Source organism: Abrus precatorius, unplaced genomic scaffold, assembly GCF_003935025.1.
Source record: "Abrus precatorius isolate BTA unplaced genomic scaffold, Abrus_2018 Scaffold7, whole genome shotgun sequence".
Taxonomy (NCBI): Eukaryota; Viridiplantae; Streptophyta; class Magnoliopsida; order Fabales; family Fabaceae; genus Abrus; species Abrus precatorius.
In genome coordinates, this window is record NW_020874417.1 from 20,854,040 (window position 1) to 20,880,048 (window position 26,009).

A 26,009-nucleotide genomic window follows, 5' to 3' on the forward strand; every position below is an offset into this window, starting at 1 on the left:
GTTGCGATAGTATAAAATATATCTAAAAATCTTTATAGCAGTTAACAGCAAAAATAAAATGCTTTAATTTCTAAAAATTTTAATAAGGCACCCAGTATGTAAACGTTAAGGAGACACTTAATCTGGACTGTTTATCTTCAATGATAATATTATTTAGAATTTTATTATTGTATTTTTATAACTTTAATATAATAATTGTGTTATTTTTTTATAAATTTTTTTAATTTATAAATACTTAAATTCAGTCCTTCTAACTTAAGTTAACAAAACTCTATTATTTATTGCTCACCTCTCACACCACCATAATCTGGTAACTGGATCTGTCCCTACACGGGCCATATTTAGTTTTGAAAATCAGAGTTACTTTCTGAAGACTAAATACAAATGGCATTTTTCTGAATCAAAATTAACATATAAGAGATTATTTACCTTTTACTTAAAGATATCAAATTTTTGGGGTGTATGAGATAATTGCAATTGCTGAAACGCTACATGACATGTATCTTGAATAAAAGTGCTATATTTTGAATTTTTTAGATTTAAAATAAAATAAATATGAAACAATGTTCTTTTTTTTTGTGTAATATCAAAATGTCTTTTTTTAATACATGGGGGTGCAATTTATAATTTATGGCCAGTGCTCATAAATATTATAAAACATAAGTTGTACTATTGTTATACAACTTATGCTCAAGTAAGGTGTTGAATTAAGCACGAGAGTGCTCATCCTTGAACTAGAGTAATCTTATAAAAATTGTCTTTAATTGAAGCTGGCACAAGGGAAGGTGGGGGCTGAGATTTCTAGGGTCATGCATAATTGATTTACAATAGTAATTGTATAGTCTAGAGGTGTTTAACAATTTCATCTTTTATTGATCAAAATTTACATAAATTTCTATCACAGGGAAAAAGCAATTTATAGTACTATATAAGCACCGCTACATGTCAATTATGCGTTACTCCCAAAATCTCAGTCCTTACTTTTACTTGTGGCAGATCAAAAATAAAATATTTTCAAAACGACTCTAGTTCAAGAGGATGAACACCCTCATGCTTAAGTGAGCACGATAAAATATAAGTTGCACTACTTTTAGGTGATTTTTTCTTGAGCACAGGAGGACCCATCCTTGAACAAAACATAAGTCGCATGATGCGACTTATGTGCAAATTATAAATTGCACACCACATTTATACAATTTATTATTAAAAAATAATATTTTAAAATATTTTGGAAAGAGACTATATTTAAAGTTTCATTTTTATTTCATTTTAAATATACAAAAACTCTTATATTCTCGTACATGTACACCATAACATAGATATTTAATAAAGACACTAGGTCCAATCATCAACCGAAAAGAATTCAAAAACAACCCAACCCAAGGAGTCCAAGTCAATTTGGAAGAAGACAAACATGATCGAATTCATTTCCAGGATTCTCTACCGTAACTACGCCCTAAAGTTAGTTATGTTTTCACTTTCGCTTAAACACAAGTGTAAAAATAACATTAACTGCAAAGAGCAATTGGCGCAAAAAATACAATGGACCCTAACCCATGAATTCAAGAACTTGAAAAAGACAAACTTACGCAAGCGGTCAACAATATCTCAAACGCTCATCACGTAAAACTACTCGGAAACATCAACCTGATAAAGGTAACCTTTTATTAAGCATCCAATGAATGTATCTTTAGCAAAGAAGAATGAAAATAAGTAGTTTATCAAGAGCTGCTTTCAGAGTAACACATTTTGGTTAATAGATTAAAATGTATATTTGTTTATATTCATAAAAACAGCTATAAATGTGTTCGTAATGTATAAAAATCAAGGAAGATTACAAATATTTCCCTTTAATAGCAGCTCATTTCTCCCTGGCTTACATTCTTCTTTCTTTCTCTATTCTTCTTAAGCTTACTAATCTCTTTCCTTAAATTTCATTCTGAAACAATAATAATTTTTTTATTATTTCCCTAATAAATTAACAAATAACAAAACAGTAATGACTTGATGGAAATCAAGTTATGTTATTGCTATGTTGAAAAATAAATTGGTTAGATTATTGATATGCAGTATTCCTTTATTTTATTACTCTTAACATCTGATACTTATTTTCTATGAATGATTAGTCCCTATAATTTCTACTTATCTAGGTATTGGCCCATTCAAAATAAAATTATGTATTCTATTCAATAAAACAAAAGGCTAATATCCAGAGAGAGAGAGAGAACCAAATCCAAAACGCACATGAGTAGAAAATATAGAAACATTTTTTTAAACCTGTTAATAAAAGTTACTAATAGGTGGTCCTCAATTCTGATTCACCGGGTGCATCAATCATCCCACAACACATTGAAAAATAATTGAGAAACGGGCTTCGATAAATAAGCAAACTTTAAGAAGATATGATAAATTTAGAACTATATACTTCCAGGTTTTAGGGGATGAGTATCATATTCATATCCAAATTACAGGACGATCGACACCAAAAACGTGTTCTTCTACACCTCTCCCATGTAAGAAAATGATTATGGGAAACTGAGATTCAGAATGCTTAAGAATATATATGAAAAAAATAAAATCAAGCAACAAAAGCATTTTGTGTTCATTACAAATGCTGCGTCAACACTAGGCTAAAATTCTTACAGAAGCAGATGCTTCCATTAGATGATCAGATTTCTTCTAAAACAGCCCTTCTCCTGCCAGCATAAATTTATTTTAGTCAGGCATAATAATACCAATCAATGAACAAACTTTGATCTTATGGCTATGTCCCATACCCACATAATTGACTTCTGAAAAAACCGACATAAAGCGCATGGAAATCACTATTAAATCATGACATTATTTGCAACTAAAGTTAAAGAACTTACGCAACTCATCCAAGGAAGTTTTATCAACGCTCTCCCCACTCTTGATGAGACGAATTTTCCCTGAAGAAATAACATAGAAAGAAACAGCATGCAAGATGTAAGTTTGAAAGGGTAAGCTAAATTGAAAAATTTTCTATTTCAGTGAGTTCAGAAACCTTTTAAGCCAACTGTTGTCCATACTTAATGCACGTTGTAACATGTCATGTGAGAAGTGCACTGCTTGCTGCCTCCTTTTAAACAACATAAAATCTACTTTCCAGTTCTATTGCAAGAAAAATGCCTATGCATTTTGTCCATGAATTAAATAAATGACCACTGAAATTGACTGGTGATTGCTTGGAAAAAATGAAATTAATTGTAATTAAGCAATTAGTTTACGCACAGCAAACCCTTAGACATAAAATAAGCTTTAAGGTATGATAGGATAAAATATACTACAACAATTTGATTAACATTGATAATGAAGAAGCTAGTCCAAATCCAAATTGTGTAAAGCTTAAGCTTTGGATAATAGTCACCTTTACGCCAAGAAAAAAAAAATCCCTTTGGTTTTTAATTGAACATAAGTATTTTGTATCCTTTGTGAATGCAGAAGCAAACGACTGCACCCTTGGTTTCAAAATGATTAATAAAGAATGAAAAGAAATTGCATAAAAATTGCCATACCATCACGACGAACACATATCTCTGGAATGCTTTTAACTTCCCCATTGATGCTATCATTATAAACTCTAGTCTCAATGTCACCCTCAACATAAACTGAAGAGCTGCATTAAAGGTTCAAGCATGAATCTGGAATGTTTACACTGATAATCAAATATTCCCTCATATAAACACTTACTTTTTGAAGAGTTGCTGAACTGCATAGGCCCCGAGTACAACATTATGCACAGCAATCCGATGCCACTGAGCAGGTTTTGGCAAATCCTTTTCTCCTACAATTCTCTGGTCATACAATCCCCCCGTTCCAACCGTAAAGATGGTTACATTCTTGCCATTCCTCAATATCTTTTGCACAGGGGTTTGGCCAACTTTTCCACAAATAATTGCCTGCTTAGAATAAGTATCACGTTGGTCAAATTATTTGCCAGGTGCGACAAGCAAATATTCATTAATTGTCATTTTATGCCAAGGAAGATAAATATTCTTGTTTTTCGAAGCTTTCAACTGTTTTAAAGTCTCAAGCTTGTAAAATTCCTTCCTTCGGTGATGCAAAAAAATAAAAAATAAATCTCTCTTAAAACCTCATACTGCAAAAACTTTACCTCGGTCAAAGCATAGCAAAAATGCAAAACCTGATACACTGAATTATTGCACACCAAAATACAATCTATAATTACCAAATAAAAATTTCATCCCTAGAGATGTGTCTATAATAATAATATAGCATGAATTAACACCATCCAATACCTTGTGCACACCACGGAATCCCCAACCCCTCTTGGGATCCACACTCTGCAGTTTTAGCTTGGGCTTTCCACCCAGAAAATCATCAAATTCTTCATCCAATCCTTCCTTCGTTGGTTCATCATTATCTGGTGAAGGTCCATCACCTTCACCTTCACCTTCACCTTCACCTTCACCTTCACCTTGAGATTGTAACGTCGAGTACCATAACGTCCCGCTTCGTGGCACACCAGCTGATAATTCAGCAACAAGATCACAGTTAATATAACTCAACACCTTTTTGTTATGTGTGTTAACGAAAATGAAATAGCAAGTGAGGGATAAAATTCTCCTTTCAACTAAAAAACATGACCAGAGCTCATAAAAAATTAGGGAGGAAAGCGTAACTTTAGACGATTGAACCAAACGCATGTGTTGTTAGCATAACCACATTCAATTTATATTAGAAAACGCAAGGAAAGAGACACACCGCTGAAAGAGACTCGGAGATGCTTCGCAAGTTTCAACGCCACAGAATTCATTTCCGGCAACAACCTTCAAAGACCAACAACTGCAAGGGTTTAGCCAAACCCTCCTCAGGGGAACGCACACGGGTTTATGCAATCGGGCTAACTCCGTAAATGGGCCCGGCCCATATATGTTAGGGTTTCTCACAAACAAAAATAACAGAATGCTATTTTAACATTAGGGCGTTTAAAATGTTTTTTTTTTTTAATTATTTTATGTATTATTCAAACTGTTTGTCTGTTTCATACATAAAATAATAAAAAAATCAAAAAAATAGTGACTTGGCATGTTTAAATTGTTTAAGCTGCATGTACCTTCCCACTTCTCGACTCCTAGTACGTGGGTGTTGAATTATGTTACCACTAACCCCATGTTCTCTCTAGGCTAAGCGCAACCTCGATTACTATAACCGCTACATCGTACCTCATTCATTAGCACGCCTGCATGTACGAGGCGGACTAAGATTTCAAGGCCACAAAAATGCAGAGGAAGTTTCGCTTCCGCGTCAAATACAAAGGCACTTGCAGTGCTAACAATGAGAGAGATAACGGGAGCACAAGATTTACGTGTGGAAATCAATTCTCAAGGAAATCAGTTGCGTCAGCCTTCTCTGGTGTCCTTGGGAACAAGACATCACTTAGCAAGAATGCTTCCAAACTGAAGAAAAAGGAGCCTCTTGACGACACGGGAAATGGAAAAGCGTGCAAGTGGCACATCCATAGAAGGGCATCATTGTCTCAACTTCTTACACTGGAGGAGACTTGGGACCCTGATCGAGCAGTTGTAGGACAGCAGAACAGAAAGGATAGGCAACGTGTGAAAATGAATCTTCCTTTATTACACAAGGAGAAAGGATGGAGGGCCAAATTTAGTAATGACGTGCATGGTAATCCGAACAGTGTTGTCACCATGTTCGGACAAGTGTGGAGGAAAGCAAGTTTACGCCACTTGATTAGGATTCCCTCCAAAATACTGGTCATTCGCCTAAAGTTGAAGATGATGAGGTCTTTTTTAAAAAAGAAAGTGACAAAGCAGTATGAACAAGGAACTGAAGACGAAAATGGAGACAGGGAGCTATGCAAGAAGAGGATTCTCATGGGAGTGAGATGCAGGCCGTTGAATTCTCCAAGTACCCCAAGTTACGATACACATGCCCTTCTCTTACCAAGAGATACTTTCTTGACAAGGGTGCCACGCCGTTCTTGATCCCTCTCTTCCCTGCTTGAGTTGGGGTGCTGCTGGCTCTCCATTCTTTCTTCCTTTTTTAAATATCTTGTAGAAAATATTTCGTACCTTAGCCTTGGCTTTCGCATGGAGCATTAGGTTTTCTATTTCTCTTTTTTTTTTTGTCTGCAAAGAAATGCTACACTTTCTGGTTTTTACCATTTGTAGAAAGCGGGCAATGTCATCATGTTCTTCCCTTTTGTCAGTAGACTGAAGCTATGTCTGCAACGTCTTATGTCGGAGTCAGGTTTTAACATGCAATTTCCCCGTTAGTGTTAAAAGGATTAATAAAATTGTCACTTCTAATTGTGTTAGTAAATTACCGGAATTTAAAATTCTTTCAAGTGAGCAATAAAGTTTACAACAAATTATACACAAACGAATGATGCGGTGATCTCTGAATTACTAAAACAAGCCAAATCACAGCATTCAACGCAGAAATTTAATTAGAGATCATTGTATGCCCCAAAGACGAGGCTGCTGAAAATCACATCAGAGGCTCTAGATGGTCTCACTAAAATAAAGACAATAAATAAAAGGCAGCGAGCCCGAGCTGGTGCAGCAACACAAGTATACTTATGTGACAAAGATACCCTTTTGACTTGATAACTGCCAGCAATAGTAGTACAGAAAAAGCAAGCAGCATCGAGTGCCACAACCCACAATGTAACATGGATATTTACCACCTTTTGTTTGTAATATCAGTGAAGTCAAACCCAGACTAATTCATGCCACACTGCTCAAGATCAGACCTTCAGCGGTTTCAAACCCAGCGCTGCACGTAGCTTGTTCGCTTCTGCGATCTCTGGATCAGGGTGGTCAGTTCCATCATCCTTCTTCTCTTTCTTTTCTTTCTTCTCCTTCTTCTTCTTTGGCTCACCATCCTCAAGGCCATCTCCATGCCTTCTAGGACTTGCACTACTCTGAGCATGTCTCTTTCTGTAGTCCCCACCATCATGTTCCTTGCGATCCCTACTCCGGCTACGACTCCTTGAATGACTTCTTCGTCTTCCGCGGTCACGATCCCTCTCTCTCCTCTCCCGCTCCCTGCCTTCTCTCTCACGACCATAATCTTTTTCTTCCCGGAGGCGATGGCGGTCCCTGTCCCTGTCCCTATCCCTGTCTCTGTCTCTGTCTCTATCCCTGTCCCTGTCTCTGCCACGGCCCCGCTCTCTATCGTAATCTCTATCATAATCCCTGTCATAGTCACGATCCCAGCAAAAGAATCAATAAAAAAATGAAATGTAAAGTTGATAAGCCAATGAAACTCAAATGACAAAATGTATCCATTTTATACTCTTGAAGAAAGCTCTGTTCAGTTCATTATATAGTCAGCAGGAGGGAACTGATGTCAGACAACCAACAGAATGTCAATGAATCACAATAATGATTTGATCTGTTTAAAATTTTTATGCAGGACAATATCAAGGAAGAAACAGTGAAAAACCAAGTCTCAAGTAACCTGTTTGCTTTAACTTCAAGCAGTAAATAAAACATTCAGATGAATGTGCATGTTGAATGGTTCTTAAAATTACATATTATGATTGTCACTTCATTACCATAATGCATCCCCCACAAGAAGCTTGCAAGCAACTCATTTTCAAATAGCTCAGTCACATGCTAATGGAATGCAATCACAAACTAAAACTAACAAGCTGAAGAGAAAGAAAGAATAATGTACAACATTTTGGTCAAAGATTGTTGGGGCGATAGAGTTTCAGTCAATATTCTTTCTAATCATGTATTTTCATGTGCTTTTTTATTTTATTTTTTTGGTGAATTGTGCTTTTTCTATTTATTTTTTAAAAAAATTCAGTAGGATTCCTCATCTTTCTGCTGTCCCTTGCACTATCTTCTAATCTTGCCTAGTGAAATTCCAATTATTATACAAAAGTTTTGCATAAAATTAAACTATCTCTGATAGATCCTCAGTAGTAATTACAAAGGAAAAGGTAAAGCATATGGGGCAACACATCAAAGTTGGGTAAACCAATTGCTGCAAAAACCAAATTGACAGTCAACAAAATTAACTTATCAGTTAAAAAATTGGACAGGAAGATGATCCAATAAATATTTAACAGAGTAAACCCAACTCTTCAATATATAAGACTATGCCCGCGGTGCACCATCTACCCATGCAACACAATTGTTTGACCCATCATACTTCTCACTGCACACTGTCAGTGCAGAGAAACCTGGCAGGATCGTTAAACTTTACTATAGGAAGCAGTTGTATACCACAAATGGCTCTGAATGCCAGAGTGGAAATAGAAGTGTACCTTTGAAAAAGTACATGTAGTGTGTGTGTGTGTGTGTGTGGCTCTGTGCAAATTCAAAAACAGCTTCCAGTAGAATTTATTCATATTTGTCATAAATAAAGCTCAAGAGTTTTCCTAGAATCAAATTCTTATAAGAAAATTACAATTAGACCCACAGGTTAAGATACACACTCACACTAGCAAAGAATTTGATGAAAACCAAAATGCAAGTGAAAAGAAGTACCAGAAAAACTTTTTCAATTACATGATTCTCATTTACATCAATCTATTCAAATTCATACAAAACACTCGAACTCAAACAGAGAACAGTACCTGTATCTATGATTATCACGTCTTCTGTCCCTATCTCTTTCCCTTGTAGGGCTTCGCCCACGGTAATAATCCTGTATATCATTCAATAATTAAACCAAAACATCAATTTAACATCCAAAAAACAATATAAAAGAAGATTTCATTAATTAGGAAAGAAAGGGACCTTCTCATAGGCCCTATCTTCAAGTTTATCAACAGGCTGATCATTATCCTCTTTCTCTTCTTCCTCCTCAAAATCTTCTTCAAGCGCACTTCGTCTAGGTTCTAACGAACCAAGAGATTCAAGAGTCCACCTATGGAAAACAGAAGACGAGAACTAAGCATCTTTACACCGGGAAAAAAAAAGGATCTGCAATCTCTATTTTACTGTATCAAATATCAATTTCAGTCTACCAATAAACCAAGAACTTCCCCAAAAATAATAACCCTAAAAGATAAGACCATTTTTATCCATAGCAAAACAACCCAGGAAATTGCTCAAAGCACAATTTAAAAAGAAAACGGCAAAGATAGAATCACCAACAGCTTTAAGACTAAACATTATTACAACAACAACAAAATCAAGCCTTATCTCATTAAGTGAGGTCACCTACATAGATCATATAATGCCATTGAGCTTGGTCAAAAACTAAATTTTCGTAAATGTGGTTAATCAGAAGGTCTTTTATAATAACTTTGTCTAAGGTTCTTTCGATCTCCCTTGACCCCTCTTTACCGGAGTAAGACTCATAGTCCACTCTCCTTACTTGCACCTCTTAAAGTCTTCTTGCACATGACCAAACCACTTCACTATCATTCTGTATCCTGTCTTTTTTCTTGTGTGTCCCCTCATTACCTATGCCTTCTCATTTCTGAGACTTCCACTTTTTTCTCATGTTGTTCCTTTAGCACTAAACATTCCCAGAAAGAAATAAAAATAAAGATACCTTTTCTTGACGCGTGGCAACGCAATATCACAGGAATAATCTGTTGTGAGAAGTTCATCGATGACCTCATCCACGTGTGTCAATGTAAACTCTGCAACAAACATTAAGAGCAGTAAAATACTAAACACGTGAGCGATCGATAGGACGAACTACAAAATGAAAATCGACAAGGAACTTACGTCCATCAGATAGCTTTCGCCGGAGTTTCCGATAATCGTTGTATAAGGGCTCAAGGTAACGATATACGTCAACATCAGATCCAGTGAGACGCAAATAAAAGGCACCAAGAATCCTCACATATTTGTAATCCTCGTTCTTGATGAACTCGATCACGATTTCTTTCTCTGGCTGAATTTGGAGCATCTTCATGACCAGGCACATGAATGGAGTGGGTTTGCGGTTGCCACCGTAGGTACCTCCGAGGTGGTCCAGTTCCATCGCCTTGTCCACCAAGGTTTCCGCCGTTAACCCGAAACATTGTTCCTTCCAATACGTGTTCTGGTAGATCTTGGACCGGAGAATCTTCTCCACCAGGTTCTGAGGGTTCGTCCCTCTTATGCTCTTTGCTGCTGGATCCGTGCGATTCGCCATCGAATACGCACCGTCACCGGAATTGGATTACATAAACCCTAACCCCAATCAGGGTGCTAGAGTCCAGAACGATGGCATGGGTCACGTTTTAATTTATTTTTCTTAAATAAGAGAGAAGAGATTTATTTTTATTTTTTCTTTTACGATAATTTAGTTAAGATATAAAAACTGCAATCACAGCGGGCATTTGGTCTAGTGGTATGATTCTCGCTTAGGGTGCGAGAGGTCCCGAGTTCAATTCTCGGAATGCCCCTTCATTTTCATGAATTTTTTTTTTATAATTATTATACGAATTATTCTTTTATTTTGATGAATCTTATTTATAATTTGTTCGTACTTCTTTCATCTTATATTAGGTGTCATTAGTACTAATGCATATATTTTAAGAAACTGACTACTTTTATCAATAATTATAGTAAAATAAACTAACTTTATTAAAATGATTATTATAAGTATTACAAATTTTGTAGTGATGTGATAATTAATTTTAAAGTTATTTTAGTAATTAATTGACAAAAATTATACCTAATAAACTATGATATTTTTTTAAAATATATAATTTTTATTGATATTCTAAAGTGACTAGAAATTTTTTTTTAAAAAATGTGATTATGAAATAGAAGTACTTTAATAAATTTAAGTCAATAATAAAAAATGTTGTCAAAAAAATTAAGACTGCATAAATATTAATGTAAGATTTATATGTCTGTGCATAACATAATACACACACTTGCACAATATTGGTTTCATTCTCCTCAATTCACTCATCCAAGTTCCAACCAAACATAGCAAGTCTATAATTGGTGCATACAATTATATTCTCCTTGTTCGGACTGCAAGAAAAGTTTGCTGACATCGACAGCAATTTTCTTTTTCCCAAATGCAACACGTTCATGATTGGCAATTCCGACCTTGAAAACTCTGGTGGTTTTATATTGAAATAGGAAGTTGCAAATTTGTAGGAAGCCACTGTTGCTAAAACACCTGTTAATAGAGAATCAGCCCTCCAGAATGCAAAGTGATAAATGGATTGGGTTTTAGCAAACTTCTACATGGAGCTCGGTTAAAGCTCAACAATACACGCTAGTTCGCGGTTTCTTCCAGGCAATGCTACCAGAATGGAAGTCTTCATCTCATCTGTCTTCCAGGCAAGATGCAATGGAGGTCTTCTCATCCCAAAAATAACGAATGTGGGTATTTAAAATGTTGAAGTAAACTTTCAATTTTCATATAAAGGAGAATTGAGACACAACCCCAAATAAAAGACGTCGTTTGAAAACTAGAGATAAAATATATAGAAATATTGAATATTCAATTCGAGGATGGAATTCCTTCCTATATTTTCTAATTTCAATGCAGTAAAGACAAATTGACAATTGATGTTATATGGAGTACCATAATGTGAAGAAAATTAACAGATATACATTTTAGCTAGAAACACGAATATTATACCTAAATATAAACAATAAAATTGAGTTTAACTAGAATAAATTAAGGTATACACGAGTGTATAGACATTTACCATTTTATGTCCAAGCTGACCTGATATTGACGAGACAAATTGGTGAATCAAAATCTAAACAACTAAGCTGATCAAATTACAGATGTAAAGAACTACTCTAGTATAATACAATTAATCTTATCGTTGGGCCTGATCGGCTGTGTGGTTGCTTGTAGTAGATGATGATGCTGTCCTACCATTCAACATTCCATTGTCCAAAGGTGGGGAAGATCCCCACTTTCCCTCCGATTCAGTGGGTTCTATCACTTTGACAGATCCATCAGTTAACCCAACAGCAAACTGGTTAGGTTCCAGTGGATGAGCCGCAACCACAAGAGGATACACAGCTTGGCTTCTGCAACACAACACGGATCAAGTGTCAAGCTCCAACCCTCAAATTTTGCAAATGCAAACAAAAAATCATCACACATCCTTATCCGAGGAACGATTTTATTTTATTTTTCACAAAAGACATAGTATCGATGATCTTCAAAGTTGAATATTAATACCATATCAGCATTAATATCCATAGATTGAAACAGCAACAGAAACCTTCTATCAAATTACTAAGAAAATTTTTTACTACACCATTGCGCAAAAGCAACCTTGAATAAAATGTTCAATGTTTAATACAAGACAAGTGTGTGTTAGTAACACAATATTATCGAACAAAGTGCATGTGAAACTCAATGAAGTGTGCCCCACGTTATTTGGTGGGACCAACATGAAATCATTCCAATAATATAAAGTGCGTTTGCTAGCATTCTTATATAATAAATTAAATCCAATTCACTGAGCTGAAACTTACCCACTTAAAGCTGCTGGTGACAAGCATATTGATGGTGCAATACGACATCTTAGTCTCAAGCTATCAGCATCAAAAACCCCAATGTTGGCATCACAAAATGTAGCACATATTAACTGACTGTTACAAGAATAAGCTGCATATGATATGGGGGCAGGCAGAACATCTTGAGGAACCCACTGTGGCAAAAGAATTTGACCATATCACTTTTTAATTTTGTCAGCAACCAGCAGATTAATCAATATTAGAAGAAAATTCATACCTGCCGAATGCGTTCCATTTTAGAGGCATCATATATTGCCAACTGAGTCTCATGGACTACCAATAAGCGAAGTTGATCAGTATGGAACTGTACTCGTGCATCACCAACAGGTGACTTTCCTGCAGGTAGTTGTATTGGGATCGACTTCCTTTTCTCCCATGTATCAATACTCCACACACAAAGCTGTAAAACATAATAGAATTTCTTAACATCCAAAAACCAAAAACATTGAGCGTGGCAACAGGTAATGTTTCCTAACAGGGTAGACAATGCAATTGATAGAGCACTAGAGGCCTAGAAAAAGACAAAGAAAGTGCAGAGAGCCAGCAAAAAGCTTTCACAAGAGTGCATCCACTTTGAAAGGTTTTCCATGCCACTTTGAATCTTGTATGAAAGGAGATGGGTTAAAAGACTTACTTGAGCATCAGCACCAGATGAAACCAATATGTTAAGATTGGTTGAAAAAGCTAAACCAGTAATACGATTTTGGTGACCTTTCAATTTTGATTTCACCTAGAACATACCCCCAAAAGGAAGAAAAAAGGTGTGTTTGTGTGAGATTATTGATAATAATAGTGTAAATATCAAAATGAGAAAACAAGTAGTTAGAGATAGTAACTACCTCATCCACTCTGACATTATAGATGTGAATAGATGAATCCTCCATCCCAATGGCTATAATGTTGTTATCCTGGGGATGGAAAGCTAGGAAGGTAGAGGCAGGAGGAGGTGGCATAAATGTTGTCATTACCTATAAAAAAAGGTAAACTATTAAGTAACAAATAAACTTAACAACTGAATGGAATATCAAGGTTGTAAATCTGGACACACCTTGAATGTCATCATGTTAAATAGTGAAACCTTTCCACCACAGGCAGACATAACATACGAGTCATTTTTTGAGAGTGCAATGCACGGGACTGCTTCTTCAAGGTTGACACCCGAGATATCATTAGTCATAAGAAGACCACTGTTGGGTTGCCAATGCTGTGGAACAACACTGGCAGTAGCCTGTAATCATATAAAGTTCAGAATTCTGTTCTCTACTGAAAGAAAAAAAAAAACTCAAAAGCACAATGAAAAGAAAAGACTGAAGAAGGAAATATGTAAATTAACTATTTGCTTAAGACTACCTTCCCAGTAGGATTCTGTTCATTGCGAGCCCATTTCCAAAGTTTCTGGATACCATTTGAACCAAGGGCTAAAATACCAGCGCCAGAGTTTGTATATAAAAGTCGAACAACCTATACATGGATCAGAGCATTAAAACAGTGCACAGAACATAGACATTGTCATAGAATAATGGAAATCTCGTATAATCAATAGTCAACACACCTTGCTGGAAGAATCTGTGCTGTCAGGCATGGTGACTGACCGGCATTGGACAGGATCTATAATTTCAGACAGTTGCCATGGTTTAGCTCTATCTATTACATCTTCCACAGTTCTTGGTTTCTCTACACTTCGACCCATGGGATCAACTCCATTCTTGATTGAATAAGACAAAACCAATCCATGTGTTGCAAAGAGGTATTATTAAGATGCAGTAAATAATTCATAAGCCATGTCTAACTTAAAAAAGGTATCACATGCTAGTGTGTATCTGCTGCGCACAAGTGTGTAGAGAAATGAAATGAAACACCTATCAATGTCATCATGCCAACATCATAATAATGAACTAATGATCATTAAGTTCAGAGTCAGATTCATACAAGAATTGGAGAAGGCCTGACAGGGGAGCTTCTTTCAACTTTACAGTTGACAGGACTAACATTAACAGTAGAAGAGCCAGAAACCTATATAACATAAAGTAGACATCACACATACATATTTTGATCCAAACATGAAGAACAAGCAAAAGTTTAAACAGCATCACTACCTTGATTGTAGCTGATTCGATAGGTGACCTCAATGCTTCAAATGCTGGAGTTTCAATTGTTCTTAAAGATCTAAGACCAGTAGCATTAGCAAGTATCTTGAATCCATTATCCACAGTAGTAACAGCAAGGATATTTCCTTCCTTATTGAATCTCAACCGTGGAAGGCCCTGAACAAATTCATACAATTATATAGGGGATGTTTTATGAAGTGTAGTTCCATCCTACATGACTTCAAATCAATTAACCACAAAATACCAACCTGTAATCCACCATCAGCATCTGTGCTTGTTAGAAGATTAATGTTGTCCATGTCCCAAAACTTCACTTGGCCATCTTCACCTGCAGCCAAAAAGCGATTTTGGGTGGTGTCAAACTGCACAACACCAGCAGATTTCTTTCTGAAGCCATTGTATGTTCTCTTAATGGCTCCTTCACTTTCATTCCATTCAACAAGAAAAGACTCCCCATCTTTACTTGTTCCACAAGAAAACAACCTGGAGAAAGGTGGGTAAAATAAATTGGAAGATATGATAAGACACTTCAATATAAATACATCTTAAGTATCCATTGAGAATGAAATTAAAAAACAATTACCCTCAGCCAAATCCAGCTTACCTAGTTCCATCAGCACTGTAAAGCATTGTGGTACACCAGTGACCAGGGGCATCATAGTCAACCCTAGAACCAATGTTATCATATAACCATGCCTTTATTTTCCCATCAATGGCAGTTGAAAATATGAACTGCAAAGTTACATTAACAACCTTTAGTGGGGGTGTGTTTGTATACATTTACATATAGCTTGCAAGAAGTTAAGTCAATACATATTCTTGTGTAAAGGAGCCAATACATGTGTGTACTGGGATGAGGGGCTGTAATTATATAGAACTACAATCTAAGAAAGCTAAGTTTAATGCAAAAATAACAACACATAAAGTAAAATTAAATAGACTAAAAATTTATCAAATTATAACAAAGCAGAATATTGCACAATGCATATAACCTTCCAAGACTACGACAACGACAACAACAATTAAGTCTTATCCCACTAGGTGAGGTCAGCTAAATGGATTATATAATGCCATTAAGCTCAGTCAAAAACCAAATTCTCTAAAATGTTATTTATCGCTAGATATATAAACTTCCAAAGAAACATTGAAAATTATAGATGTCTTAATAATGATGTCTACTTTGTACCTGAATGTTCTCTTTGTGATGGGGACAAATAGAATATACAGGTGCCTCATGTCCCTCAAATGTGAATAGTTTTCGTCCATTTAAATCCCATACCTATGAAGAACTTCATTTTCAGAAAAATAGATAATTTTTGCATAACCAAAAATAGCAATGAGTAGATTTTATGAACCTTTATTGACTTATCATCCCCACAAGTCACGACACACAGCTGTTTATTTGGATGAGCAAATGCCAAGTCATTTACGCCACCAACATGAGCATCAACCTGCATAAACAAGGAAATGTAAACCAAAGTGCAATCAAAACTTTAGCTATTTTTTATGAGAAGAATATCACCTCAATACGCTGGGCTAGTTCATTTGGATTTGATCCAGTGTAGGCATATAAGTGAATCAAATGTTTGGTAAAAGCAATACCTACAGCAAATCAACCAGTTAGATATTCACTTGTGACCTGACAGCCTCAAAATAGTTTCAGAAACATGAAGTATAACATACCAACAAAACTTCCATCAGGGCTCCATGTGACACGACTGACAGAAATAGGGGCATCCCTAACTGCAGCAGCCTGCAAAATTCTCAACTTTAATTACAACGGTTTTGAATTAAAAATCAGCAAGACTAACAGCCAAGCATAATAATATAGTTTCCACGACAGCTTAAGTAACATTTATTTTCTTGGGTCAGATTGAAAACTGAGGGTACTATATATAGAGAACAAGAAATACTGCACTGTATGAAACCTGGAATGGCAATGAGCATGCTGACATATCCCATATCTTGAATGGCTTTGAGACCAACTTTTCTCGTAAACTTAGTTCCCAGAGGGTAATTTCACCATTATTAGAACCAACTGTTCATCGGAAATACATACCATTAGAATAAAAAGTTTGTGACTTATGCATTGGTCAATATTTTGGCAACCAAGATTCTAAATATAACACAATTAATGATAAAAAATACCAAGAAGCAAGGTATGATGAGAAGGATGAAAATCCATGCTTGTCACGGCAGATCCTTGATGCAATGTCATGGTCACCGTTCTTGGCAGATCATCCAGTGACAAAGAGGCTTGTCGAGCCAAGGGATACGAAACCTTTAATTATATGAAATGAACCACGTTGACATGAGTCATGAACCATTACAAAATAATAAATAACATAAAAATATTTGGCATTATAAAATATGTGAGACAGCTAAATTGAACAGAAGTTTATCAAAGTTACCTCCTCTACCGAATGGCCAGGACGAAGTCTTTTCATTAGCTGTTCATGATCAGCATTCTGATAATCAACCATCCCAGGAGCTGCAGGAGGGGTTCTAGGACGTTTCAGGATAGACACTGTTTTAAAAAAGCATGGGCTTAAGTCGCAATGTTCTCTTGTGAAATTATTGAATAAGTACTATTCTATTTAGTATCAAGATACTATACTGTACACTAGGGTGCATAGCATGTAAATTCCATGGGAATTGTGATGGTAAGTAGAAAAAATAAGGTAGCCTTTTATTTGATTTAAAAGTTAATAGGGTAACTGCAATTTTAACCTTGATTCTGTGGAACTGGTATAGTTGATGCTGTCACAACCGCTGCTTGGACAGATGATGAAGCTGAGGCATTGGCCATCCAACCAGCCAAAGCATTAGCATTAGCAGTTGCGGCAGCAGGTGGGAAGGGCTATACAAAATAAAAAAGAAAATTATTAATTAATCAGCATAGTAGCAATTATACTATCAATCATAGAAAATGAAAGTAACCAGTTGTTTGAAATGCAAAGTATCATACACCATGAGCTCCAAGTGAAGTATAAGCAGTGGGCTTTGCAACTGCAGCAATTGGAAGATTGACAGGTGTAGGAGCCAGAGGACCATTAGGAGGTGCACATGTGTGATCTGTGAATAAAGTCTTTATATCTGGGTTTGTCCTTGGGTTTTTGCAGAGCTGGTGCTGCCAGTTTAGACTGCATTGGGCATAGATAAATTCACTGAGAAAAAAAATGAAAAGGCATAACAAGCTAAGAATCTAAATTTACAAGAGTCAATTAAAAAAGGAATGGGAAACTTTCCAAATTCTTCTCTTTTACTAAATAAAGCAATAATAATATATAAAGAGTTAAGACTTAAGACCTCATATAAATATGGAATATACTAGCTATACAATTCAGAAAGCAACAGCCACATGATTTACTTTTCATTTGTCCCATAGTTGCATCAACATCATGAACCATATGGGTCAAAAAAGACACGGCCTATCTATGCAGAAGTGAAAAAAAGAGGATACAAAAATAGAATATACTAGTTATACACGTCCAGAAAGCAAAAGCCATTGATTTACATTTCATTTGTCCCATAATTGCATCAAATCTTCATATATACCTTTGATTGATTAAAGTTCGCAGTCTTGATGACTTGAGGGTAGGGAAGAGAAGCTTATCACGAAAAAGAGGATTTGCCTCTATGAGCTTTTTTAGCTCTATCAACATAATGCTTCTAGCAGTTTTGGTGTCACCATACTTCGACAGCTGTTCATTCTCCCTGTCATTGAAACCATATCACTCAATTATCAAGCTTACTACTCAATAGATGATCCAGATGTACAATCTCATCCTCCTAACAGTCAAGAGAAGCCACTAACAAACAATGCATTCCATTAGATTATATATTCAAGATATTACCTGAAATTATTAAGAGTTAACAACTGGGTTATCTCTTTGTATAGCTCCTCATTGAAGGTGGAGAACACCTTTAAGTCACCCACTAATATCTCAACAGCCTTCGCCTTGTCTTGCCTAAAATTTTAAAAAAGCACCAGAGACAAAACAAGATGTGAAGCTTCACATAAAACATAAATATATTTAGAAAAAAATAGAAAAGATTCAATCTTCCATGTACCGATCAAGTGCTTCCAGATATTTCTGCTTCCTGATTTCAAAGAATATTTTCATTGAGTATCTATTATCATCAACTTTGGTAAAACCTGACAAGTACTTCTCAACTTCTTCCCACTCGCCAGCCTGCACTTTTTCCTCAAAGTACTTCATGTTGAAAAAGAACCCAGATTCTTTCTCAAGCCTGCATGCATTAAGAAGCGTTTAAAATAGTGAAATGAAGAGTCAAGCTGATGCCAAATGACCATGAAAATTCTTATAAAAGACAACTACAAAGAAACAGGAAACATTAACTTGATGGAGAGTCCTCAATTTTATTTTATTTTTCCATCATCTCAATTCATTTTCTGAATAAGAACCCTATAACTAAGCCTTTCTGGATGAAAGAAACAAGTTTATTACCATTGACAGGTATATAAGTTAGGGGATGTTTGGTTTCAAAAAACACTTTGTTTTCGATTTCTGTTTTTACTCATAACAAAATTATCATCTTATTTTCATTTTGTTTTTTGTTTTTAAAGATTTATACAGTAAAAAGAGAAAGAAAAGGTTATTTTCAGTGTTTACTTTACAAATCTTTAAGATCAATACGGTAGTTTTGTAATTAACAGTAAAAACAAAAAATGTATTTTCAAATTAAAAGCCCGTAAAATTTGGTATATTTACATACTTTAACAACAATGAAGAAACAACAATATATGCAATATTAATAATACCCTTGCCCAATCAACAGAGTAATTAAACCCCGATACAAATCTCAATGGTCGACACAAGTCAAGTAGATAATACACTGCATAGCAAAACTCTAATTCATATACTCACTTCCGAATTGTAAATTACAAGAAAACCAACAACGTTAAGACATGAAATTGAGAACGTTCCTTCCCTCCCTGATTCCTCTTTCTTCCCACATCAATTCCAAACACTTTTTCAGTAATCAGACCACAACTAAAGCCGAAAACCGTTACAAAACCCGATTACCCCCTTTCTTACCAAAACCCAACTAGACCAAAATTCAGAAACATATAGAACTCGCAAAGTAAGAGAAGAAGGAAAAGCCGGAAAAAAAAAAGAAGGAAAGAGGGCTCACCTGTGCACCGACTCCTTGAATTTCTCCTCCTCCAGAAATTGGAGTATGAGAAAAACCAATTCTCTGCTCAAAGAAGACATGTCGAGCGCTCAAATCTGCAACCGCACCGTTAATTTCGATCTTTAAACCCCGATCTTCGAACACCACCCACCTCAAGGCTAAAACAACACAAAAACGGCACAGAACTCCAATTCCACCGACTACAGACAAATCAAAGATGAACCACACCAACTCCCTCCCTCCACCTCAACTCCAAATCGAACTCACACAACCTCAAAATCCTCAAAATTTAGCGCCCCTTGAGGATTACATGTAAGAGGCACGGAGTTCGAGAATTTCTAGGGTTTGAAAGGCTGCGGATAAGAGGAGGAGAGAGAGAAGAGAGACTTGGTCTCGCTATCTTCGATGCGTTGTACAGGGTCTTTCTTTTTCTACTGACCCATCGGATATAAGTACCTGTAGTTATTTGATAAGCCATTGGGCTTATCACTTAGGCTTATCATTTCGTGAGTGATAAGACAACCAGGGAGAGTGTTGCGGATTCGAAACTAGTAATTCCAATCTAGTGAATATTCGCGACACACGTCCACTCGACCCCATTCTTTTTGTGCTGTCGTTTTCACTTTGAAGCGAGAATTCAATTTCTTCTCTTTAACTATGCATTTTCTCGCGATATGTTTTGGCGTTTGATTTTTCCGAGGATGCAAATCCACGCGCGGGCAGAATTTAATTCCAGGGCCCACATCTCGTTGTCGGTTTTTTTTTTTTGTTCTCCTCATCTGTTTGTCTCAGGTATCATCACATCTCTTTGTGGTCAATGTCTTTAGTCTTAACCAATTAATAATTCTATAATGGAAAACCCACAGGCCACAGGGCAGTCCTATTTCTGAAACTCAAAAGCAGCTTTCTTAGCGGTAGAACAATATTAATGAGACCAATAATTTCAACATCAATGTCATCATCTACATTATACTTTTTTTCAAAATAAATTAACCATTTTATCAATACTGACCTTCAAAATAATTTTTCTTTATTTAAAAATATTATTTTATAAAATAAAATATTGATTATATTTATGTTTTAATTTAATGTTTGTCTCTTATTAAAATTCTCTTACTTTATAATATTTAATTTAAAAATTAATATTAACATTTTTAGTCATTTTCTACCATGTCCAAATCAATAAAATTAGGTATTACTTTATATAATTTTAGCATCCTTGAAACTTTCCTAAAATTATATATTTTAATGTTTTTTAAATTCACAAAATAATTAAACTTTTTCAAATTATTTTAAATAATCTAAATGTGAAATCATTTATTATAACATTTAAAATCAAATAAAGTAGGCAATATTTCCTTTATCTCTAAATAATATTTAGTCAATTTTATTTTCCTCAAATAATAGTCATTTTATAATTTTAAAATATAATTATTTTTTCTTTCAAATTTATCTATAAAATAATTATTATCATACAATTTATTTTCTAATATCTATCTTGTAAAATTCTTAAAATAATAATTAAATTAATTTATAAATTTAATTTAAATACATTGACAATGTAAATTTTTTTCACACGAATACACAATTATGAAATGTCGTATTAATAAAAATTATTAATTTATATAAAAATTATCATAAAATTTATACACATAATATATTATAATTAACTGATGATTTAAAAAAATATTGATAACACATTAAAATTAAAATTTTAAATTATTAAAAATCATATTATTTGAAAAATATTTTATTTAAGGAAATAAGGCATTTTATTACTTAAAATATATCATTTTATTTAATAAAAAAATATTAAACAAAATAAGATAAAAAATGGTTACTTTTAAAATAATCTAATCTGCACTAATATCTCACATACATACATAACAAGAGTTTTTATTAATAAATTGTAAAATTTTATCAAAAATTAAGTTGTTGTCGAGGTTCTTCAAAAAAAAAAAATATTTTTTTTATAAAATATTTTTTATTATTTGAGAAGATAACATAATTTTATAACTTTACATTTTTTTATAATATTATGTGGATACATTGTATTTGTATTTTTTTTTTTCATAAATCACTAAAACAATAATATTGCTTTTATTATTTAGATAAAGAGGAAATAAATAAAAATTGACTACATTTCTTTGTTCTTATTTGGTTAAAAAAATGTGTTAAACGATTAATATTTTTCAATGGTATAACAAGTAAGTAGGTATGTAAAAACTATTGTTAATTTAATAAAAAAATAATTTTCTCTCAACTAGGGAGTTTTTTCATGTGAAATCATGTTTTTGTGTTTTTTCTTTTATACAATAAAACAGCAAAATATATATATATATATATATATATAACCAGAATGTTTTATATTTTTTACTTATTGTTAAAAAAACACGTCACTATTGTAACTATCTATTTAAAAATAAAGATTTTCTTGAAATTAAATAAATATATACTCTTTATTATTCATTAGATCGACTTTAACTATTTTGATATAATAAAATATATTTAAAACTTATATTTTTATACTGTAATAAACATTATTTTTATTAGAAACTTGTTTTTTTTTTAATAATTACAACCAACTTCAAAAATTAATAATAACAAAAACGTAAAACCATCTCCTCTACACAGTATTTATCAACATCTTTCCCTCTCTTTGTCAGTTCAAGTTTGTGCACATGCCTCTCCCTTTCTTAATTTTTATGCCACTTAAGAAATTATTGAAGAATCACAGCTAGTCAAAATTTTATAATTCAGAATATATATATATATATATATATTACTATATACTAATAAAAAAATATTTTTATATTTAAATATTGATACAAAGAATTTATTTGAAAAAAGAAAAAATAATAATAACGTATATTTCTTTTATAAGCAAATACAATTTAAATTTAATTATTTTCCTTTTTCTTTACTCTGCTAAATGAAACATTAAATATATTATTAAAATAAAATAAAATAATAAATATTAATAATGAGTGTTTGAAACTTGTTAGTTAAAAAAATGTTTATGATATAAGAAATAATTTAACACATGTAATTTAAAAAATTATAAAATTATTTAATGTGCATAAGATAATATTTGAAAAGAAATTTCAGGTGAATAAAATTATTGCGGTACGGAGCAACAGAATCGTGAGAAAGAGTGAGTAGAAAGTCATGTGAATGAAAAGAAGGCGCATGTTAATTGTCCTGACGCGCAGCATTGGATTATTTTCGATCCGATAATAATGTGAAAGATCATATTCACATCACTTCCTTGTCAGTACCGTAACATCCCTTGGCCTTTTCCAGACTGTGAAAGACAAACTACATTTTCTCCTTTTATTTAACTTTTTCTTCTCATTAAACAACAACCTACTATTCTACTATTCTATTGCATCTTTTATAATCAATATCTTAATTAAAATACATTGTTTCTGCAGCTTTTTTTATTTTAATATTATAATTTTAAAATAGTTTATCAATTTATAGATAATTTTAAACTATTTTTCTGTTTGAGTATTTTTTTTAAAATTTTTTATATTTATTTTGCCAAAAAAATATAAAATAAACAGAATCACACCACATATCAAATAAAAAGTGATTTCATAATTAAATTGGTGAAATAATAATCAAGTTTTGTTACTGTCACACACAAGTAATAGGAGAGTGACACATGACTATAATTGATATTCACTTGTTTCGCTATTAGAATTGCAAAAGTCACTAAATTAAAAATAATACATAAAAAAAATTCAAAATAACGATTGGAGAGTTTTTAGTACATGTGGCAATATTTTAGGTGATTCGCGTTGCTAGTGATAAAAGTCTGTTTTGTCATAGCTTTGGCAAAAGCAATCACAACTTGACACATGGTCGGCCACACAATAACTGTCTCTGACCTTCTTTCTTCCTCTTCTTTTTCATTCTCATTTTTATTTCTCTATCTTTTTCTTTCGTTATGCATCGACATTTTTTCTAAAATTACTTTAAAATTATGTTTGGTATTTGCATTGTGAAGGCTCAAAATTTTTATGGGTTAAGAGGTATATATAATTATATGTATATTTATATATTATTTATAATTTGATTTGTTAATTGAAAAATATGAGAAATAGTAAATATTAGATTTTTAATGTTTTTTAATTTTATGCAAGTGATTAAGTGGGTGGTGAGTACTAAAATAATTTGGTTAAAGGTTTATTAAGGTTAGTAAAAAAATTTAAATTTTAAATAGTTTTACATCAATTTGTATATAAATTAACATGTTTTTTTTAAAAATAAATTGTAATGTAGTTGATTAAAATGCAAAATTATAATTAACTGTTAAAAAGATAGGTTAAATTTAAATTTATATAATATGTTTGCATAAAATTGCTAGGAATATGATGAATGTAATATACATGATACGCATTTGGAGGTTGTCATCTAATGTGTGGATTTGACACAACCCTTTTTATACTTTGATGTCTATTTGATATCAAACAAATTTCCAATTTATCAGTAACATGCAAACCAATTAATGTCAAAAATCATTCCTATGTTGATAAAGTTTCTCCTTCAACAATTGCAAAAACTATTGGAAGGACACAATTATTTCCATCTTGAGTTGTTGCAATGAGTAATGTATGACGATACTTACCATATAAGAACGTCTCATCCACTTGTAATATAGGTTTGCATAATTTAAAAGCTTCATGACATTGTTTGAATGACCAGAATAACCGTTCAAATACTCTAACCTGTTATTCACTTGATAACCAACCACATACTATTTTGTTTCAATTTTATAAACAGATTCAGGAACATGTAATTGCATGTATTCTAACCAACGTGGCAAGGTAGCATATGATTCATCCTAATTACCAAATACTTTAACAATGGCTTTTTGCCTCGCCTTTCAAGCTTTTTATATGAAATTTTGTATCCAAACTGAGCACAAATTCGCTCTTGTATCAATGAAATATGTACCGACGGTTCTTCATTCACCATTCCTACATAAAATAAAATTAGTCTAGTTAATAAGAATGTCATTGTAAAAAATAAAAATACAATTAATATTTGTCTTACCAATAATGCATGAACAAATTAAATCAGAATCTAACTTTTGATGATCTTGAGAAATTCTCATATTGACACATGTATATGAACCACTCTATCTAATAATTTTTCACTTATTTGAATTCTTTAACAATGAAGCCCTCACTCTCCATGGACAACCACTGCTATGATTTAAGCATTTAACATACAAACTTGTTGGTTTAAACTCATCCACAAAAAAACTTTGATGAATCTTTATTGTGTGTTATTTTAATGCATTTTTCACATTTTCTTTACTGTCAAATAACAAGTCAACGAATAAAGGATCTCCTTCAACCCATGAAGTGACTTCTTCATAATGTTCTTCATTGATTTCTTGATCAAGATATTCCTAATTAATATACTTATATTGTGGAGTAACATTCCAAAAAGGAATTACAATATCTCTTGCATTATATTTTGCGAAAATCTTTAGCATTAATATTTAAATAAATAACTAAAAACAACAAATTTTTAAAATTATTCCACATTACCTCCTACATTTTCAATTACTTGTATATTTAAGTTGGAATGAAACTTGACTTCAACATCAGTAGAAGAAGAAGTGTTTAGTGAAATTTCTACTTCATCTTCTCCATCAGTGTAACTCTCCGCATCTGAGTCTTCATTATCTTTATCAACATCATTCCTAACTCCTTTATTGCAACAAATTTTTCAGTTTTAATTCCAACAATTATATATATATTACTTAAAAGATATTATAATGTAATTAATTTTACCTCTACTATTATCACGACTCACAAGAGTCTCATTGTTTTGCTGTGAGTGATAAATTTAAATTCATTACCTGCAAGGGCACTGATAAACTTTCACCAATAGCAATATCTACATATAACTCAATAATATTTCTACTAGATTGTTGTTGAAATGCACTTATTATGCAATTAATATCTTCATTATCACATATATTCAAAACTAATATTTATCAATAAAAAATGAGAAATTAATCTAGAAATTGCTTAATTATAATTAAGATTAAATTTCAAATAAATTTTTCTTTTCAATGCTTCAAAAATTATTCTATACTTTATCTAAATCACTTTCTTACTTCCTTCAAAACTTATTCCTTTATTTTCTTCGTAGATTCTACCATTCTAACATATAATAATAATAATTCCACTCATCCTGCATTTTTACAATTAAACTTTATTTAATATTTAATATTTACAAAAATTAACATAAA

General features: G+C 33.1%; 3 protein-coding genes and 1 non-coding gene across 13 annotated transcripts; 1 reads left to right on the forward strand and 3 right to left on the reverse strand.

Moving 5' to 3' along the window:
- Nucleotides 1–2,310: 2,310 nt before the first annotated feature.
- On the reverse strand, nt 2,311–4,866 carry LOC113873239 (single-stranded DNA-binding protein, mitochondrial). 3 transcript variants are annotated; one of them, XR_003505934.1, is made up of 7 exons: nt 4,747–4,866; nt 4,281–4,510; nt 3,712–3,920; nt 3,537–3,637; nt 3,026–3,195; nt 2,871–2,930; nt 2,311–2,696 (listed from the first exon to the last, which is right to left on the reverse strand). XR_003505934.1 is itself a non-coding variant. In XM_027511285.1 (7 exons), the coding sequence occupies exons 1-7, from the start codon at nt 4,796–4,798 to the stop codon at nt 2,680–2,682; spliced, it is 639 nt and encodes a 212-aa protein (XP_027367086.1). In that variant the 5' UTR covers nt 4,799–4,866; the 3' UTR covers nt 2,319–2,679. The 3 variants fall into 3 exon arrangements, 2 of the variants coding, with proteins under 2 accessions (XP_027367084.1, XP_027367086.1); XM_027511285.1 differs by lacking the exon at nt 3,026–3,195 and having other exon boundaries at nt 2,319–2,696; nt 4,281–4,429; nt 4,460–4,510; XM_027511283.1 differs by lacking the exon at nt 3,026–3,195.
- A 1,441-nt stretch (nt 4,867–6,307) lies between these two features.
- On the reverse strand, nt 6,308–10,205 carry LOC113872143 (pre-mRNA-splicing factor 38). 3 transcript variants are annotated; one of them, XM_027509455.1, is made up of 5 exons: nt 9,705–10,205; nt 9,526–9,616; nt 8,763–8,892; nt 8,600–8,670; nt 6,308–7,205 (listed from the first exon to the last, which is right to left on the reverse strand). In XM_027509455.1, exons 1-5 carry the CDS (start codon nt 10,114–10,116, stop codon nt 6,755–6,757), a joined length of 1,155 nt encoding a protein of 384 aa, XP_027365256.1. In that variant the 5' UTR covers nt 10,117–10,205; the 3' UTR covers nt 6,308–6,754. The 3 variants fall into 3 exon arrangements, with proteins under 3 accessions (XP_027365256.1, XP_027365258.1, XP_027365255.1); XM_027509457.1 differs by having other exon boundaries at nt 6,328–7,224; nt 8,601–8,670; nt 8,775–8,892; XM_027509454.1 differs by having other exon boundaries at nt 6,328–7,223.
- A 92-nt stretch (nt 10,206–10,297) lies between these two features.
- Nucleotides 10,298–10,369, forward strand: TRNAP-AGG. The gene has a single exon. It is a non-coding gene; the product is annotated as a tRNA-Pro (tRNA).
- A 432-nt stretch (nt 10,370–10,801) lies between these two features.
- On the reverse strand, nt 10,802–20,160 carry LOC113872613 (topless-related protein 3-like). Of its 6 annotated transcripts, none has more exons than XM_027510300.1 (25): nt 19,736–20,160; nt 18,650–18,829; nt 18,433–18,546; nt 18,134–18,292; nt 17,544–17,718; nt 17,306–17,435; nt 16,987–17,102; nt 16,724–16,856; nt 16,504–16,613; nt 16,259–16,328; nt 16,098–16,177; nt 15,931–16,026; nt 15,762–15,854; nt 15,180–15,307; nt 14,824–15,058; nt 14,564–14,731; nt 14,397–14,480; nt 14,020–14,172; nt 13,818–13,928; nt 13,516–13,695; nt 13,307–13,435; nt 13,102–13,197; nt 12,685–12,867; nt 12,426–12,601; nt 10,802–11,972 (listed from the first exon to the last, which is right to left on the reverse strand). In XM_027510300.1, the coding sequence occupies exons 1-25, from the start codon at nt 19,813–19,815 to the stop codon at nt 11,756–11,758; spliced, it is 3,396 nt and encodes a 1,131-aa protein (XP_027366101.1). In that variant the 5' UTR covers nt 19,816–20,160; the 3' UTR covers nt 10,802–11,755. The 6 variants fall into 6 exon arrangements, with proteins under 6 accessions (XP_027366101.1, XP_027366104.1, XP_027366102.1 ...); XM_027510303.1 differs by having other exon boundaries at nt 16,987–17,066; nt 19,736–20,143; XM_027510301.1 differs by having other exon boundaries at nt 14,561–14,731; nt 19,736–20,143.
- Nucleotides 20,161–26,009: the final 5,849 nt, after the last annotated feature.

What these genes read in the sequence shown, in the direction of transcription:
- LOC113872143 (XM_027509454.1), bottom strand. Translation starts at nt 10,116, where the DNA reads ATGGCGAATCGCACGGATCCAGCAGCAAAGAGCATAAGAGGGACGAAC. An exon ending in AAGATAGGGCCTATGAGAAG is followed by an intron (nt 8,671 to 8,762) that starts GTCCCTTTCTTT and finishes AATGATATACAG; the next exon opens with GATTATTACCGTGGGCGAAG. An exon ending in CGTGATAATCATAGATACAG is followed by an intron (nt 7,224 to 8,599) that starts GTACTGTTCTCT and finishes ATTCTTTTGCTG; the next exon opens with GGATCGTGACTATGACAGGG.
- LOC113872613 (XM_027510299.1), bottom strand. Translation starts at nt 19,815, where the DNA reads ATGTCTTCTTTGAGCAGAGAATTGGTTTTTCTCATACTCCAATTTCTG. An exon ending in TTAACTCTTAATAATTTCAG is followed by an intron (nt 18,293 to 18,432) that starts GTAATATCTTGA and finishes TTTCAATGACAG; the next exon opens with GGAGAATGAACAGCTGTCGA. An exon ending in TCGAATCAGCTACAATCAAG is followed by an intron (nt 14,481 to 14,563) that starts GTAGTGATGCTG and finishes TATGTTATATAG; the next exon opens with GTTTCTGGCTCTTCTACTGT.
- LOC113873239 (XM_027511283.1), bottom strand. Translation starts at nt 4,798, where the DNA reads ATGAATTCTGTGGCGTTGAAACTTGCGAAGCATCTCCGAGTCTCTTTC. An exon ending in TCTCCGAGTCTCTTTCAGCG is followed by an intron (nt 4,511 to 4,746) that starts GTGTGTCTCTTT and finishes CTGAATTATCAG; the next exon opens with CTGGTGTGCCACGAAGCGGG. An exon ending in GATATGTGTTCGTCGTGATG is followed by an intron (nt 2,931 to 3,536) that starts GTATGGCAATTT and finishes TTATTTCTTCAG; the next exon opens with GGAAAATTCGTCTCATCAAG.